At 35.2% G+C, this 17,495-nt stretch overlaps 1 protein-coding gene across 1 annotated transcript; it reads right to left on the reverse strand.

Annotated features, from left to right (window-relative positions):
• Nucleotides 1-7,157: 7,157 nt before the first annotated feature.
• On the reverse strand, nucleotides 7,158-16,223 carry LOC123562425 (ras-related C3 botulinum toxin substrate 1-like). Its single transcript, XM_045355062.2, has 2 exons — nucleotides 16,166-16,223; nucleotides 7,158-8,066 (listed from the first exon to the last, which is right to left on the reverse strand). Exons 1-2 carry the CDS (start codon nucleotides 16,172-16,174, stop codon nucleotides 7,785-7,787), a joined length of 291 nt encoding a protein of 96 aa, XP_045210997.2. The 5' UTR covers nucleotides 16,175-16,223; the 3' UTR covers nucleotides 7,158-7,784.
• Between the last annotated feature and the right edge of the window lie 1,272 nt (nucleotides 16,224-17,495).

Genomic DNA, 17,495 nt, shown 5'->3' on the forward strand with positions numbered 1-17,495 from the left:
CGCATCCACGCAGTCTGGTCAGGATCCATGCTGTTCGCTTAAATTTTATATGATTCCAATTGGCTTTGAAAGCGAACAGCATGGATCATGACCAGACTGCACGATTGCGCAAAACCACTATGTTTGAATTTCCCATGGCGCGGCTCAAATATGTTTTATCGACAGATGGGTCTAGTTAAATAATCAATGGCTGACAAATACATAGGAACTTCTTTTTCACTCGGTAGTCGAGCGGCGTTACAATATGCAGTATTTTACAAAAATATTTGACTTCACGGCAAGAACCTTCAACAGTAAAAAGAATCAAGCCATCGAAAGAAGAAGAAGAAAAAAAAAAGAAGAAGAAAAAAAAAAGAAAAGCAATAAAAAGCAAAGCGACAAAAAGAGGGTGGAAAACAACAACAACAACAACAAACAAACGAAAAAGGTAAATGTCATTTATTCATATATTTCGTAAAAAAAAAAGAAAAAAAAAAAAGAAACAATATGATACACAATCTCGTGCTTCGATCTCGTGCTTTGATCTCATGCTGTGTAGAACAAAAGATTGTCGTATGACATAGAAATATTCATTGTAGAATGGAATATGAATAAGGATTTATAGAAAAAAGATTAACCTTAGATTTTGTCCATATACAATTATTATTTATTATCATTATTTATTTATCATAGTCAAATCTGCATACATACATATATACAATGTATTCATATACAAAAACAAACTAAAACTTTTGTACGCAGCCGGTCTTTACAGACTTATAAATGACTATCATAGATAAGTATCAAACTTATCTATTATATATTAAAAAGCATTTAAATAAACCACACTCTACCAGTGATACGTATTTATAATCGCAGCTGGTACAAAGAACCATACTAATAGACACAAGATAAATTTGTGAAGTTGGCATTAATCCTGACTGGTTCATGTTTAAAAAAAGATGTACAATGTACTTAGAAAGTATACACAGACTATGAAAACTAAACTAAAAGAATGGCATACAAGTGCATTAAAATATTTAAGATAATGGATATAACTTCAGATCAGATCTAGAGCAACCTGGTTAATACCAACTTCCCAAATAAATTTACCATCATAGCATTTCAGAAAGTGATTAAAACTAATCAAATGTTTAAAAAAAGGTCTAAAATTCTATGTAAAATTATTTACACAAATACAATTTGCTACTGTCCAAAATTTTGCAACAGGTTTTGGCAACAGATCTTATTAACATTGGGTTTGGAAATTGGTATTTCAGTTACAATGTTTTCGATACATACACTTCAGCCGCGCCATGAGAAAACTAACATAGTGGGTTTGCGACCAGCATGGATCCAGACCAGCCTGCGCATCCGCGCAGTCTGGTCAGGATCCATACTGTTCGCTAACAGTTTCTCCAATTCCAATAGGCTTTAAAAGCGAACAGCATGGATCCTGACCAGACTGCGCGGATAAATTATATGTTAATCTTATACGTCACCTTAAAAAGCCCGGTCAATTTTTCAGAACCGTTCAATTTGAAGATACTGTCGTTTTTTATGGTAACGAGAATGCTTCAGATTGTTCATCCACGTACTGCTAAAAATATAAACGCCATAATACTGTGCGGTACTTATAGCTATTTTATAAGAGAAGTAATAACGTATTAGAAAACAAACAGATGGAATTAAAGATAATCCGTTCTTCTTGGGGTAGAAAAAGTAAATATTTCATTAACATGACATAAGTTTTTATATAAAAACAGAATAAAAACGTGATGTAAAAATGTAGTAGACTGATTTTTCATTTATCAAATACAGGTACAATCAAACCAACTTAACTGAAATGAAACCACATTTCTGATTTTCATATTTTATATAGGTTGTTGTTCGCAAATGTTACTTATATACCATTTTAAAGATCTCCGGATGTGGATGGGTCGGGGTGAGGAGAGTATAAAGGTCTTTTTGATATTTTGAGATGTCTTAGACAATATTAGATTTTTGGTCAAAAATGTATTTTTTCCCAGAGTATGGTAAATGAACATTAATTTCGAAGATGACATTTTGTTTTAAATGAAATGTTGATTTTGGTTTCATACTGCGATATCCATCAGCAATTATTTTAATCAGTAATTAAATATATTCTGGCCTAAATGGTTGAAATTTACAATGGAAAATACCCCACCATCCGTTTTGACGACGATAAATTTTATATAAAAAATCCGATTACCATGCTCGCTGTTCTTTTAAATAATGCCTAGCATGATAAATATTGTCTTATATATATAAAGGTGTCTTATAAGCCAAATTGTCTGGCCCTTTCAATAGGGGTGGCACTATAATAAACAAAACCTTTACCTTTTTACCTTTTATAAATAGAAATAAAGGAAAAATGAACATGGGCAGATATCTAACAGGGAATGCCACTTTCCAAGAACACACTTCCCCAAACTTTTACTCACAGCAGTGCACGCATGGTAGTGCACACGACCAACAAACAAAATCACTCAATACACGATACATGGAAATATGGGTTTAAAGAACATGCAATGGGAAAAAAGTACAAAACATTGCATGGCTGTTAAATACCTTGACTAAAAATAAATGTTTTGCATAATATTTTGACAAAAAAGGAACAAAACTATATTACAAAATGTTTTACAAATCAACAAACCCTAGCTCCCAAAATGGTTTATATTAGGCCTAACTAAACTAAAGGAACCAGCGTGGGAGCCATCTGGTCTAGTCGCGTAATGGCTGCCAGGTATTTGAACACTTATTTTTCACTTTGCATGGTAACAGAGGTCTAAATTGAAGCTAGTTTCTGTTTAAATTTCATTGTGGATGTATTTTTGACATTTTGGTAGGAAAAATGGGAGAGCAGGTTGTATTTGGTGAAGTGAAGCTCAATTTTAGTATGAGTAGTACTTCCAGGTCACAGCAGTGTGATTTTGATGTCAGTTTACAGTAAGCAAATGTGACCAGAGAAATCTCTCTTAGAAGATACATGACCCCTACTTTTCTCTTCATTTTATATCAGTTTTATCATAACTCTTTAAAATGAGGAAAGGATTTGTTCTTTGAATGGGTCTAGCTATGTTTGGTAGCTCTTTAAAAAAGGTCAGTTTTATATAGAATATATAGGGAAAACTATTTAGCTAATTGTGACCTATTAAAGTCACTGGTGGTAGTTTTTTTGGTCGGGTCGATATTTACCCCAACACCGTGCCAGTTCGGTTGTTCCTAAACCCCGTACCGTACCCGAACCGTACATCCGTATTATTCGGGAACTATCGGTTTTGTTCGGAGAATGGTGGAAACCTACATCTATGGTATCAAAATACTTCAGTTACACTTCCGCTTATTAAGAAATCTGCCGGTTGATAATTTGATATATCTCTAGGTCACACGTTCAAATCATTGACGTCTAAACACTGAAAAGAGTTTCCGTAGCATTTGTTGAGAAGCCTTTAACCGGCACCCTTCAAACTTAGTTGGATGATTGGCAAAATGGAGTAGATAACACTTATTGCTGTTATGATCAATATGATAAAGGTTATAAGGATGCAGCAACAGGAATAAATTCCTCTCTGTTTCTTCCTTTAAAAGTACAGAGAATAAAAAACACACAAAACAAAACAGTTTCTTCAGTCACACTTTCAGCGAGTGTATTCCTAGGTGAGCGACCTAAGGCCATTTGATCCTCTTGTTAACTATCTTTGCCTTAAGCTGTGTTAAAAAACCAGAATACTGTCAATGATTTTGGCTGAATATATGCCCTTGTTTGAAATAAAAATTGATTACGTATTTCATACCAGCCTGCGTTCTATAAATGCCCGCCACACCCCTACCTCGTTGTAATTTGATTTAAGCCAAATCTAATATGGTGAGCTACACACTTTCTTCTTGTTTTCGATTAGGTAGACAACAAGAGCTGCCACTAATGGTGACAAATGCCCCTACAGTACCTTGACCTTTAACCTGGTGACGTTGACCTTTGACCTGGTGACCCCAAAGTCAGTAGGGGTGGTGTATTCAATAAGTACTACCAGCATGTGAAGTTTGCAGGTCCTGGGTGAAGTGGTTCGCGAGTAAAGTGCCTTCATGCAAAAAGTTAACGTTGGCCCCTGTGACCATGAACTTTGACCTGGTGACCCCAAAGTCAGTATGGGTGGTGTACTCAGTAAGTACTGTCAGCATGTGAAGGTTGAAGGTCCTGGGTGAAGTGGTTCGCGAGTAAAGTGCCTTCATGCAAAAAGTTAACGTTGGCCCCTGTGACATTGACCTTTGACCTGGTGACCCCAAGGTCAGTAGGGGTAGTGTACTCATTAAGTACTATCAGTTTGTGAAGTCTGAAGGTCCTGCATGCAGTGGTTCGCGAGTAAAGTGCCTTCATGCGAAACGTTAACGTTGGCCCATTTGAACTTGACCTTTGACCTGATGTCCCCAAAGTCAGTACGGTTAGTGCACTCATTAAGTACTATCAGCGCATGAAGTTTGAAGGTTTTGGGTGCAGCGGTTCGCAAGTAAAGTGCCTTCATGTAAAAAGTTAACGTTGGCCCCTGTGATATTGACCTTTGAGCCGATGACCCCAAAGTCAGTAGGGGTCGTGTACTCAATAAGTACTATCAGCCTGTGAAGTGTGAAGGTCCTGGGTGCAGTGGTTCGCGAGTAAAATGCCTTCATGCAAAAAGTTAACGTTGGCCCCTGTGACCTTGACTTTTGACCTGGTGACCCCAAGGTCAGTAGGGATAGTGTACTTAATAAGTACTATCGGCTTGTGAAGTTTGAAGGTCCTGGGTGCAGTGGTTCGCGAGTAAAGTGCCTTCGTTCCAAAAATTTACGTTGGCCCCTGTGACCTTGACCTTTGAGCTGGTGACCCAAAGTCATTAGGGATGGTGTACTTAATAAGTACTATCAGAATGTGAAGTTTGAAGGTCCTGGGTGAGTAGTTCGCGAGTAAAATGCCTTCATGCAAAAAGTTAACGTTGTGATGAACGAACTAACAAACAAACTAACGAAAGTTGAAAACTAATATGCTTTCCTTCGGGGGCATAAAAACAAATACATGTGGAGAGTTTGATTAAGTTCTATTATGTGGAACTCGATAAAATAGCAGAAATACCAACTAAAGATTGACAAAAGAATTAAAAAAATAACCATCGGTCTGCTGAACAACTATTGTTCATTTTTACAAAATCAATTTCTTTTGTTTTCTCTGAGCATGTCTCCACTAGAAATATTGTTTTCTGTTATAAAAATGCTTAGATTACAAAATAATACTAATTATTGTACTTGACTGAAATACATGGTAGGAGTAAGAAAAGCATCATATCTGAGGACAAATACTGGTGATCTAGTATTCTTATTTCATTTTTCATTATCTTGTAATACAGAACATTTCATCAAAATCTATTATTGCGAAAACAATGACGAAACTGCCGCGTCTTTAACGTACACAGCTTTTTCTATGGCACGTACAATGTATTTTAAAGGGATCTGTGATTATCATTTTCGTCAAAATTATAAAATTTAGGATTTCTATAGGCAAGTTCTGATTTATCTTTTCCTGTTTCAATTAATTATAACATACTAATTATTAATATGCTTTGGTTGCATAATGCGCAGTTTTTCTATTCTTATGGAATTAAGACGGATCTAATACAGTCAACTCGCCAGTAGAGAATCACTGCCAATAGCGGGTCACTTGAAAATAAAATGTGAATCTCCCTTAAACATATCAGAGTATTCAATATTTAAGTATCCAGTTATATAAACTTATCATTTAGCAATTATTAGACAAAAGAAGACGGATCTTATCTAATGAGTTTGAGTTCCATGAGTAGATACCTCTTGCAACCATGTTTCATGACTTGGATTTTAGCACTCTTGAATTCTTCAAAGTAGAATATTTTTGAGCATACCTCACAATTTCTTAGATAAAACCACACAAATTTGGTACCATTTTGAAGAGTGAAACGCACACTTTCGTAGGAATAATATGATTATGAATTCTTGATTGACTTCGATGAAAAAAAGTGCCATCAAACAGAGGCGGTCATTCAGCCAATAGAGAATCCCCCATTTCAGGGATAATCAAAAGGTTGTTTATTTTGCTTAAAAATACAAATCAAAGGTTGATTTGATGTTGTACTGGTTTGAACTGGCAAATCTAGATAAATAAATAAGGTTCCATGAATCAATATTTTGATTTTAGTTTTAGATATAGGTGGTGCTAATTATGCATAGAAATACAACTGTGAAAACTAGTGCTATATATTCTTTGACTTAATATCTCCTCTTTGAAATGTAAACATTCTGTTTCTCATTATATTCTGTCTTGAAATGTTTATTTCTAATACCACAGTCATGTTTTGTCAGAAAAAGACAAATTTCAAATGGATAAAAAAAAGATAAACAAGGTGACCCCCTATTGGCAAAAGTGACCCCCTATTGGTAAATCAGACAGGTATAAATATTTCATCATAACTTCAGACATAAAAGAATGATTCAAATAGATCAAACATTGATATGAATGTGAGCAATAGTTTTAAATGTTAGTAAGTTTAGATATCATGAAAGTCTAAACATTCTTCACTATATGCTAAAAGTTTAGATAGTGACCCGCTATTTGCGAATTATCTGTATAAGCCTGATGAAATTTTGCGATGAAATGGATAATTAGGAATCAATTTATATCGCTTTTTTATAGCCATATTATTTCATAACTATTTATTTATTTATTTTTTGTTGGATTTAACGTCGCACCGACACATGATAGGTCATATGGCGACTTTCCAGTTTTAATGGTGGAGGAAGACCCCAGGTGCCCCTCCGTGCATTATTTCATCACGAGCGGGCACCTGGGTAGAATCACCAACCTTTCGTAAGCCAGCTGGATGGCTTCCTCACATGAAGAATTCAACGGTTTTAAATGAAGCGGGAGTTTGTTTCCAATTTTGACTGAGTAGTTTGAATAAAACTAGTAAATTCATATTTTTCACTATTTATATATTTCAAGACAGTATTTATGGCAAGGATACTGACTCAAAGCAACCCATACATTCTTCCAATATTGTTAGTCTCCCTTATGATAAAATTTAAACGGCAGATCATACAGTTTGATACAAATTAGATGCATCCCTTAAAAACCCACGATGTATGTTTACTTGTCTCACTGGTAACATTTCTAATCAAATGAAAGTATTAATTTAACAAACGAAACACAGTGGGATTTACTTCACATGCATGTCCAACACACACACAGAGACGGTTAAATGTAAACGTGAATTAGTTTTAAAATGTTTGCATGAACAAATATAGCTTACAAATAATACGGCACATTTATTTTAAGGGTTTGTTAACAAATCATCGAACTTTATTCAACTTTATTCAAATTGTCATATTTATGTTGATGCATAGCATAAGAGTTTGGTTTTGCAAATAACCACAGCGGTTTGATATTTCGATTGTATATCATTTATCTTTTTATTAATTGGAAATTGTTGTCCTGCCCTTAAAATGTACCTACTCGTATGGAGCGGAAAATGATTGTTAGCTTAATTGTAAACTGCACAAAGTCAGAGACAACTTTAACAAGCCTAAATAGTTTAATAAGGTAACCTGAAAAGAAACAGTTTTTGTCACGTTGGTGATTTTATTGTTTTTATAAAACATGTGATGTGATGAGAACAAGCAAATCTTCGTCCGACTTCTCCTTTTTGTTACAAGCTTACTTCTAGACTTGTTCCTAAAAGCTAATGAGTCTTGCTTTCTTATTCCATGAAACACGTCACTGGCGCCTAAAACAATGAACAGCAATCTTTCTTTTTCTTAGATGGTGACTCAAGCGCAATTTTTACAGCTTCTTCGAACACAGTTGTCAACCCTTGTTGAGCTAATGCCGAACACTCCAAATAACGTCTTGCACCAATTTCTTCCATTAAATGAACACCTTGGTCATTTGAAACACAGTTCTTGTTATGATCAGCATTGTATTTTCTATTGTATTCTCTTTGGTCAAGTTTCGCACCCACTAAAATAATTGGTGTTGAAGGACAATAATGTCGAACTTTTGGAACCCACTGGAAAATTAAATAAAATGTAAACGAATAGATATCAACTGACATAAGCCGTACAAATAATTCTCCTGTCTTGCTTTACTATAGAAATCATACGAAATAAAATTTGAAAAGTAGATCCATCGGAAGCACAGAGAACAAGGCAAACAGTGAAAATTGCAGACTCGACTTGACTGAGTCTGTTCATAAGCAGAAATGGAAACTGAACACTGCCCACGCTCCCTAGCACTGCTTAAGCAGTATTCAATCTTTGAATCTTTAAATCTAAATGAATTAACATCAATGATCTCGAATGACCAGAAAATATAACAACACTGGGGTGAAATCGGGGCGACTTATTACGGCCGCCACACAGCACTTTACATCCGCTGTTGTGAAGTCAATAAAGTCTGAAAAGTAGATTCCTCGGAAGCACCAAGAACAAAACAAACAGTGAAAATAGCAGACTCGGTTTGATTGAGTCTGTTCATTAACAGTAATGGAAAATGCAACATTGCCCACGCCCCCAGGCAACGGCTTAAGCAGTATTCAGTCTTGAAATTTAAATGAGTTAAACTCAACACCTGCAAGATAAATACATGCTTACACTTACTGTGTGATAATTTTACCGTACAAAAGAAGCGTAGGTTGAGACAAGGGGTGTAGCCTGCAGGATCAAAACCTTACACTCGTTAAAAGATTAAAGATCCTCTTATGGAGACATGTTTTAAAGCAATAACTCGTGTATATTTCTTAGGCAATACAAACACTAAAGAAATATATACTACTATAAGCCAGAATAAGCTCATGCATCTTTCATTCATTGGTCTAAATGGTATATAAAATATAAGTTAGTGTGACTCGATTTGGGTTTGCATCCGATAGTAAAACGTATGTATTATAATATGTCTATAAAATAAAATGAAAATAGCAATGTCTAGATATACTTCGTATTTGTATTGACAGACTGAACTTCGACTAGTCAGTCATTTGTTAAACGACTTATTTGTTTGTTACAACATATATTCATAAAAACCCGTGCCCGACAACGGGACACTATTTCTTCGACACTGCATATTAGAACATGGTAGCTAACTCTCTCATGAACACCTTATCAATAGGAAGATTTCCAGTAGTGCAGATTGTGCAGTTGCAGGCACAGTCATCGGGGTCAATGACTTGAGCTCTTCAATTTTTGTCCACCCATACCCGTCTGGGTAATGTTTTTGCAGAATCGGATCCACGGCATGTTTCCTTACACAAGCGTAAAAATGCGCTCGTTTACGATTCTGTCGTAATTGAGTGTATCTTTAGGACAAGTGCAAGCTATTTTCCTACCCTTTTAGCCCGAGCTGAATAACTTCAAACTCGTCAGACATTAGGTTCTTCCCAAGTATTCCATAACAAGAGGCAACACCAGTCGTTGATTCTCTAGCAATATCTGCCTGATTTCTTAATTATCTCCATTTACATATGAGGAAGCCATTCAGTTCCCTTATTAAAGGTCGGTGCTTCTGAAGAAGTGCCCGCCTGTGATAAAATAATGCACGAAGGGGCACTTTTCAACCGATGTTTCTCATTACAGTTCAAGTGCAGCCGTTCTGCGCATGCCCGGAATGATTATCAGTTGGAGCGCACAGCAAAATTACGCAACTGTTTGCATGTCTGCACGCATTTAGTGTACAATATGCATAACATACAGACTTAAGGTTAGGGTTAGTATCACCATGGTTACAAAATATATAATTTTTTTTCCCCGTTCAAATTTAGTTAATTCGGTATATACCGAAGTCTGTAATATATCACAGGCGAACCAAATCTGTTTTTAGTCACAGCCCTTTTCAACTGGGTATCCTCTACCATAAAAATCTGGAAAGTCGCAACATGACCTAAAATTGTGTTGTAATATCAACCCAACTGTCCCCCTAAGAACTCCCCGCACTGACTGGACATTTACAATATTTAAGAGATCTGATGGCTTTGTATTTTCCTATCAAATGGCAATGCCACATTGTCACATAATGTGTGTGCTTCTCATAGATTGTGTATTATGTCCTTGTTGGCATCAACCGTCAAATTAATGTCAATAACGGCACTATCTGGAGTCCAGTATTTTCTGCACAGGCATATTGTGGCAGATGTTTCCGTCTGTAAGATTGTTTTTTACATTGTTACTTAGACGTGGCAAGTTTCACTGATTCTATTTAATATATAGACGTGGGAATGTGTAACAATTCATACTAAAAACTCTTCCAAGAAGTCTTTGAAGATTGGTGTTGTAAGGTCATTTGACACAGAAATAATCTACACTAAGGTACATTTGTAATTGGTTTATGAGCTAGTTCTGGAGACATTGACTTAAAAGAGGTTTTGTTTTATTTGTTGTCATTTGCTCCCACGTGTATGTTTACTGAATTGGGGAAACTTAAAATTTCCAGGTCTAAGTCACAACTTAAAAAGATATTTTAAAGACGGAAACACCAGCCAGAAATCCTTTAAACAGATAATTGATGGGCCGGCCCTATTTGAAGATGTAGCAAACGGACAAAATAACATAGATTTGAAAAAGTTAATACTGTTTGTAAGCATAATGACATATCTGTTTGACAAGATTATGGTAAGTAAACAAAACTGTATAACAAACGGACAAAATAATACAACCAGACAAGACAGTATAGCAAATGTACCAAATAACACAACTTCAGACAAGTTAATAATGTATATTAACGTAATGGCATGTCTGTTTGACAAGATAATATGGTCAGTAGACAAGACAGTACACACGGTGCACAATCACGTGACTTGTGACGCTTCAACTAGGGTATCACGCCAAGCAGAATTTGTAAACAAAACGGTGTTTTTTAAGGTAAAAATTTTAAAGATATATTTTTGTGAAATGACACCTAGCTGCGAGTCCTTATATCAATGCGTACCTCCGGTGATATAACATATGTCCGTGTCTGCTTTAGTTTTGCTGTTAACCTGGACAAACTGCAATGCTTCCACAGCAAGCGTATTTTCAAATGATTTGAAAACCAAAACCAAGCGACTGTTCCTTGATAAACGACCAACTGGTTGTCACCGCTGCGTTCTCTTTGATATCTTAGATCATTTTGGTAGGATTTTTGCTCAAAAATGGCGTATTTCTGGATAGATCGCCGAACTCGAAAAATGTCCGTTCTAAAGTCCAAAAGCTCTCACAGAAAGCACCAGTTTAAATTGCGATTTTCTCGTTCTTTTCGTTGAATGCAATGCCACAATTAACGCAGGTAACGTTTCTCCCTACCAACGCAATACTTCGTAAAGTTTACTGCACGCGGATGGTGATATTTTCAAGAACATGTCGGTAGCTAAAAACATGCTCTCAAAGCCAGTTACTTTATGCCAATGCTGTCACATCAGGCAAAAATCTTTAGCTGACAGTTTAACCACTTCCTCTTGTTAATTTTGCCAAGAAGATAAAGTAAAATGATTCTTATGGAATCTTGCCACCGATTATTTACTGTATTTCGCACTTGTGTAAGATGTTATTATTATTATTATTATACCAGATTTATATAGCGCCCTTTTCATGATAAACACGTTCATAGGCGCTTTACAACAACTGCAGCCACACAGGGCGCGAAATCATCCTCCACTAGTACAGACACAGAGCGATCTGACCAGAGGGACAGAGTGAGATAAAGCCCCCAGAACAGACAGAGAGAACTTTTCAGATACAGACGTGTCCGGCTAACTTAGCCTAGCTCTTTCGAATAGACAGTCTGGTTCTTTAACGTGCCCGGTGTATAGCACCGATACTCGCGAAGCCGTCTTTCCTGGGAAGAACCAGTACAGGCCTCTAGTTAGGTGGGAGACACTCAAGAGCATCTCAGAAATTTCCAGTGCCTGGACCGGGATTTTTGATAAATCAGGTCTAATGAAATGACAAACCTTGTCAGCGTCTGGACATGATACATGTATGCTTTAAAGTAATGCCGTTGGCTCAACAGGACTTTTCCAAAACCGTATTTCTGTAGAAGTTGTACTAGATCAATATAGATCTTCTATACATTTTCGTCAACTGACCGGCAAATTTTCCGAATATTTGGTTGGACGTGGGCTTATGTTGTAAACAGCCAGCCTAAACGAATGAAAACACGACTTAGATATGCGTAAATATCGGGCATTCTTATACGCCATAAAGGATTTCCAAATGGAACGGGAAGCAGACGATCATTTTCGCGGGAAAACAACACGTGCCTTCCACGATGCTCCTTTTGTATTGACCGTATGTTAACAGCAAATTTAGTATTTGCGTTATGCGTTATTTCTTTTGATTATTCAAGTGTTGTCTCGATACAACTAAATTCATGTGAAATCCAATTGGGAAAGGACTATATGTCAAATAAGAATCATTTTGCTAAAAATTATCTTCTTGGCAAAATTAACAGTAGAAAGTGGTTAAACTGTCAGCTAAAGATTTTTGCCTGATGTGACAGCATTGGCATAAAGTAACTGGCTTTGAGAGCATGTTTTTAGCTACCGACATGTTCTTGAAAATATCACCATCCGCGTGCAGTAAACTTTACGAAGTATTGCGTTGGTAGGGAGAAACGTTACCTGCGTTAATTGCGGCATTGCATTCTTCGAAAAGAACGAGAAAATCGCGATTTAAAATAGTGCTTTCTGTGAAAGCTTTTGGACTTTAGAACGGATTTGAAAATACGCTTGCTGTGGAAGCATTGCAGTTTGTCCAGGTTAACAGCGAAACTAAAGCAGACACGGACATATGTTATATCACCGGAGGTACGCATTGATATAAGGACTTGCACCAGCTAGGTGTCATTTCACAAAAATATAACTTTAAAAACTTTACCTTAAAAAACACCGTTTTGTTTACAAATTCTGCTTGGCGTGATACCCAAGTTGAAACGTCACAAGTCACGTGATTGTGCACCGTGAGTACAACAAATTGACAAAATAACACCGCTTCAGACAAGTTAATAATGTATGTTAACGCAATGGCATGTCTGTTTGACAAGATAATATGGTCAGTAGACAAGACAGTACAGCAAATGGACAAAATAACACAGCTTTAAACAAGTTAAAACTGTATTTTAACATAGTAAAACTATATCAGACAGTCCCGGCGTTCTATACTCTCATATGAGATAATCTGTCAATGAACACATCAATGCCAAACAAGACCACATGTTAACACAAACGTTGACAATCTGTGGTGTAACAGGGTCTATGGTTCACTCTACTAACTACAACAACAACAACTCTGTTCTCTATGATAACTACTATTTAATATTGTACTAAATTCTAAGATAATATTTACATCAATGTCTTCTTCATAATTCTCTAACATAATTTTCTAACATATTCACAGTTATTAACAGAACTTCTATTCTTCGATATAATTACTTCAACGTTAATTGCCTCAGTCCTAATCTAACCTAATTCATTTTGCGAGTATCGAACATACGCATCTACCTAACTGAGTACTAGAATGATACTAAAGTTTTGTCTCAAAACTTCTGCTTATGAAAGAAATGATTCGTGACTTGAGTCATGCGGCGTGATCAAAAGACCGGGTGTTTATAATTACCCTGTCATTTATCCAACTAGTCAGTTGTCAAAACTATTAGTAATTTTGAAACATGCATTGCTGGACAATGCATTAACTGGGCGATATAATGTAACCTGTCAGTTATTGCACATGACTAATTTCTAGACCGGAAAGCTAAGTGTGAAAAGGAATGTGATATATTTTCTCCAAGTACATGACCTATTCTTGACCGAAAAGTTTTCTGAAAAGAATGCATAAAAATTATTTGGTATAATGAATTCTTAAAGTCATTTTATTGAACACAACGTATCTGTTCAGGTCATAATGGAATCGCCAATACATGATAGAGCTGTAATTGGCATACATGCTACCGGTGATGCCAGTAACGACATAATTCACGATCTACCAGCAGCTCACACATTATCTGGAGGTGTCACTGTGGCATGTTGCGATTTGACAGGACAAACGTATTAATAATGGTTTCTGATCAAAGTGGCAGATGTAAAAGTGTTCGATTGTCGTGAAAGTTGTTTGTGTTTATGGAAACAAAGAATTCTGTTGCAAGGTTCAAAACAAATCGCCGAGGCGAACAAATGACTAGCTGAAGTTAAAGATTTTAATAAAAATACGAAGTACGTCAAGTCGCCGTTATTTCCATGTTAAACTGTAGACGTTTCATTTTACATATATTCTAGTCTTAGACATCTACTTAAATGGAGCCACACTACCATGTTTTATATACTTTTTTTAAACCAGAGTAATGAGTGTTATACTTATTCTAGTCAATGTGAGTTTTATTTGTTTTTGCATTGCATAAGAAGTGTATATATGTGTTATGATTTAAAAGTAGGTAAGGCGCCGTTACAATACGATTTTCCAATTTAATTAAAAACATACAGCAATAAACATTATTTGGTAATACAGTGTAACTTCCGAAAACCGGACCTTCTGAAAACCGGAAACCTTTGAAAACCGCACGAAACTCAAGGTCCCGATTTTTTCTGTTCTTATTTCTATTTATTTTTAACTTCTGAAAACCGGAACTTCCGAATTCTGAAAACCGGACGATTTTTGAAGGACCGTTTGTATTTCAACACTAAAATTGACTTCCGAAAACCGAACAGCAAAATTTTTGCTGGGTTAAAATGTCACCTGTTAATCCAAAAACGCTGTCAACATGTTCTTTTGTTTATTTATCAGCAGCCCGCGTTTATTTTGACACGCTAGATAATCACAATGATCATTTGATGCAAAAGTAAGCAAGTAATCAGTGATTACTTTCATTTGTATTCATATTATGAAAACGTGATAAATTAAATATTTTAGTGTGAAAAACTTTTTTAATGTTTGAACGAAAGAAAGATAGGTGTTTTAGTTCATTTAGTTACATCGATTAAACAATGCATTGTCAACATTAATGAAATGTTGACGAACTCCAAACTCCAAAAATGGTAAATGTAGGTGGAAAATATTTGCGTAAATGCTATTATTTAAGATATGTTGTTTCTTTTTATATTTGTTATTTATGTATTTATTATCCTTAATGTTTGTAATTAATTAATAAATTAATTAATTATTTACTTTAATTAAATTGTAAAATTAAAAAGGATAATAATCTCCTTCATCCTAGGTGTAAGAAAACATAACTCTTGTGCACCAAGTTCACTTCGCCTACAAACTTTCAAACTTCTGAATTTCGGAAACTTCCAAAAACCGAACTTTTAGGCTGGTCCGGAGGTCGTTCGGTTTTCGGAAGTTACACTGTATAGTATAAGTAACGTATTAAACCCTAACGAACATTTACATCCAAGCAGTGGTCTTGGAATGTGTACATTGGTTAAATCATTTCAGTTATATTTTTTGTATTAGTCTTCTTTTGACCTCCATAATTGCTGCCATCTTGTTTCTAGCTAAATGCTCGATAGTGCCACTTCCGCAACAACCGGATTAATTATCTACATCGTTATACCTACACGTAAATAGTAACATTTTGTAAAGTGATCAATTCAAGGTCCAACTTATATTCTGCCAGACTATATGCAGAAACAAAGGATGACACGGCATCGGATCGGTAAAATACCAAAAAACATACGGTAACGGTCCCATCATATTATACAGTCATGTATATTCAGATCACTTAATTTTTGATGAACCAATAATAAACTCGCTGAGAAAATTGTAGACCCAACTTTTATTTGCAAGTTACCATTCACATTTAAAAGACATTGTTGATGAAAAAGATCATCTTCCATATTTTGTACTGATACAGCAAATTTTACCGTGACTGAAGAAGAATTTTATTTTAACTCACTTACGATGATGATAAGTCTAATGTAGTTACATACCTGACTAATCAATCTTTCACTTATAGCATGATACTCTAATGTATACGATAGAAATTTTGAATAAGACAAAAAACTGTTTTTTATATCCCTAAACAAATACATCGGATTGCAGAGAAAGTAAGTTTATACATTGCACATTCTTAACAATGTGATAAACTATATGTTTTCTTTTACAGGCATGCATAGAATATTATGAACTGAGATCAAAATTATAAACATACCTTTTCCATTACATTATCGTAAGAAGAACGGCTATCGATTGCAAAACACAGCAGAAACACATCCTGAAATCGGTTAAAATCCAAACATAACTCCCGATTGTCTCTTCGACTATTCTAACATTAATTTGGACTGAAATTCGTAGCAAAACGTCTGTCTGTTTTTATTCTTTTGATATCAGCATTCAAAGAGTATATTTTCCTTGCATATTAATAGTTCATTTATCAATTTGTCAAAACAATGTATTATGTTTTTTGAAATATTTTCTCAATACATTAAAGGAATTTTAATGTTTCTTCTGCCTTACTTCTTGTTGGTAAACGATATCTATGCAGATATAAAAACATCAACTGCTTTTTTAATTAACCGTATGCATTAATGGAAGCATGAATTAGTATGCCTTAAGTTGTTCTGAACTTTTTTCTATAGGAAGTTTATATTTTGTTCCAACCTCTCATCAAAATCTTGATTACAAATAAACATTGTCTGGTTTCCTTTTCTGAATCGTTTTGTCTCAAACAATTGCCCAAACATAATTATTTTTCAAGCTAATTCACATCGTAAGTTATTGTTATTTACAGCTAGATATTAACAACAAACGACTAGTTTATCTGAAAGGTAATTACTGCGAAAACACGCATTAAAACACAAGATTTACAGTATTAAAGGAATTTATATGTAAAGAGCTCGTGTTTATAACGTGAATGACCATACTGTTATGTTTTCACATTTTCTGGCATTACTGTCTTTTTTCATATTTGCAGATATGTACCATTATACATTATACTTTAACAATTGTATTCATGAATAATTGTCAGATATCATGAAATTATAAATATTCGGTCCTGCAGGTGGTAGAGTGATTGTTCCTTTTTACATGGTTTTAGACAATTGTTGAACACTGAGTTAAATAAATATGTGAAATATACATATCGGTGTAATAATCTGGCAAATTTTCTGTCAAAATATATCCAGTATTTAGAGATTAAAAGAAACGATAGCATTTACCCTTCTGCGGAACTACGAATTACAAATAATTTGGTTGAAACCATTAAAAACATAAAAGGAATGGGAAATTCGTTTATTATACACTGACGAGATATGAAAACGCAACAAACATGCCTGAATATATTTTAACTACAAAAAGCATCACCTTGAAATGTTCAACACATACACATCTCGAAAGTCTATACCCATAGTGCTACTTGTACGGTCTGTTGTGCTGATTACATTTGAACACAATGGGTATAGATTATCGAGATGTGTATGTGTTGAACATTTCAAGGTGATGCTTTTTGTAGTAAAAATATATTCAGGCATATGTTTGTTGCG

The sequence above is a fragment of the Mercenaria mercenaria genome, chromosome 2 (assembly GCF_021730395.1).
Source record: "Mercenaria mercenaria strain notata chromosome 2, MADL_Memer_1, whole genome shotgun sequence".
NCBI classification, from domain to species: Eukaryota; Metazoa; Mollusca; class Bivalvia; order Venerida; family Veneridae; genus Mercenaria; species Mercenaria mercenaria.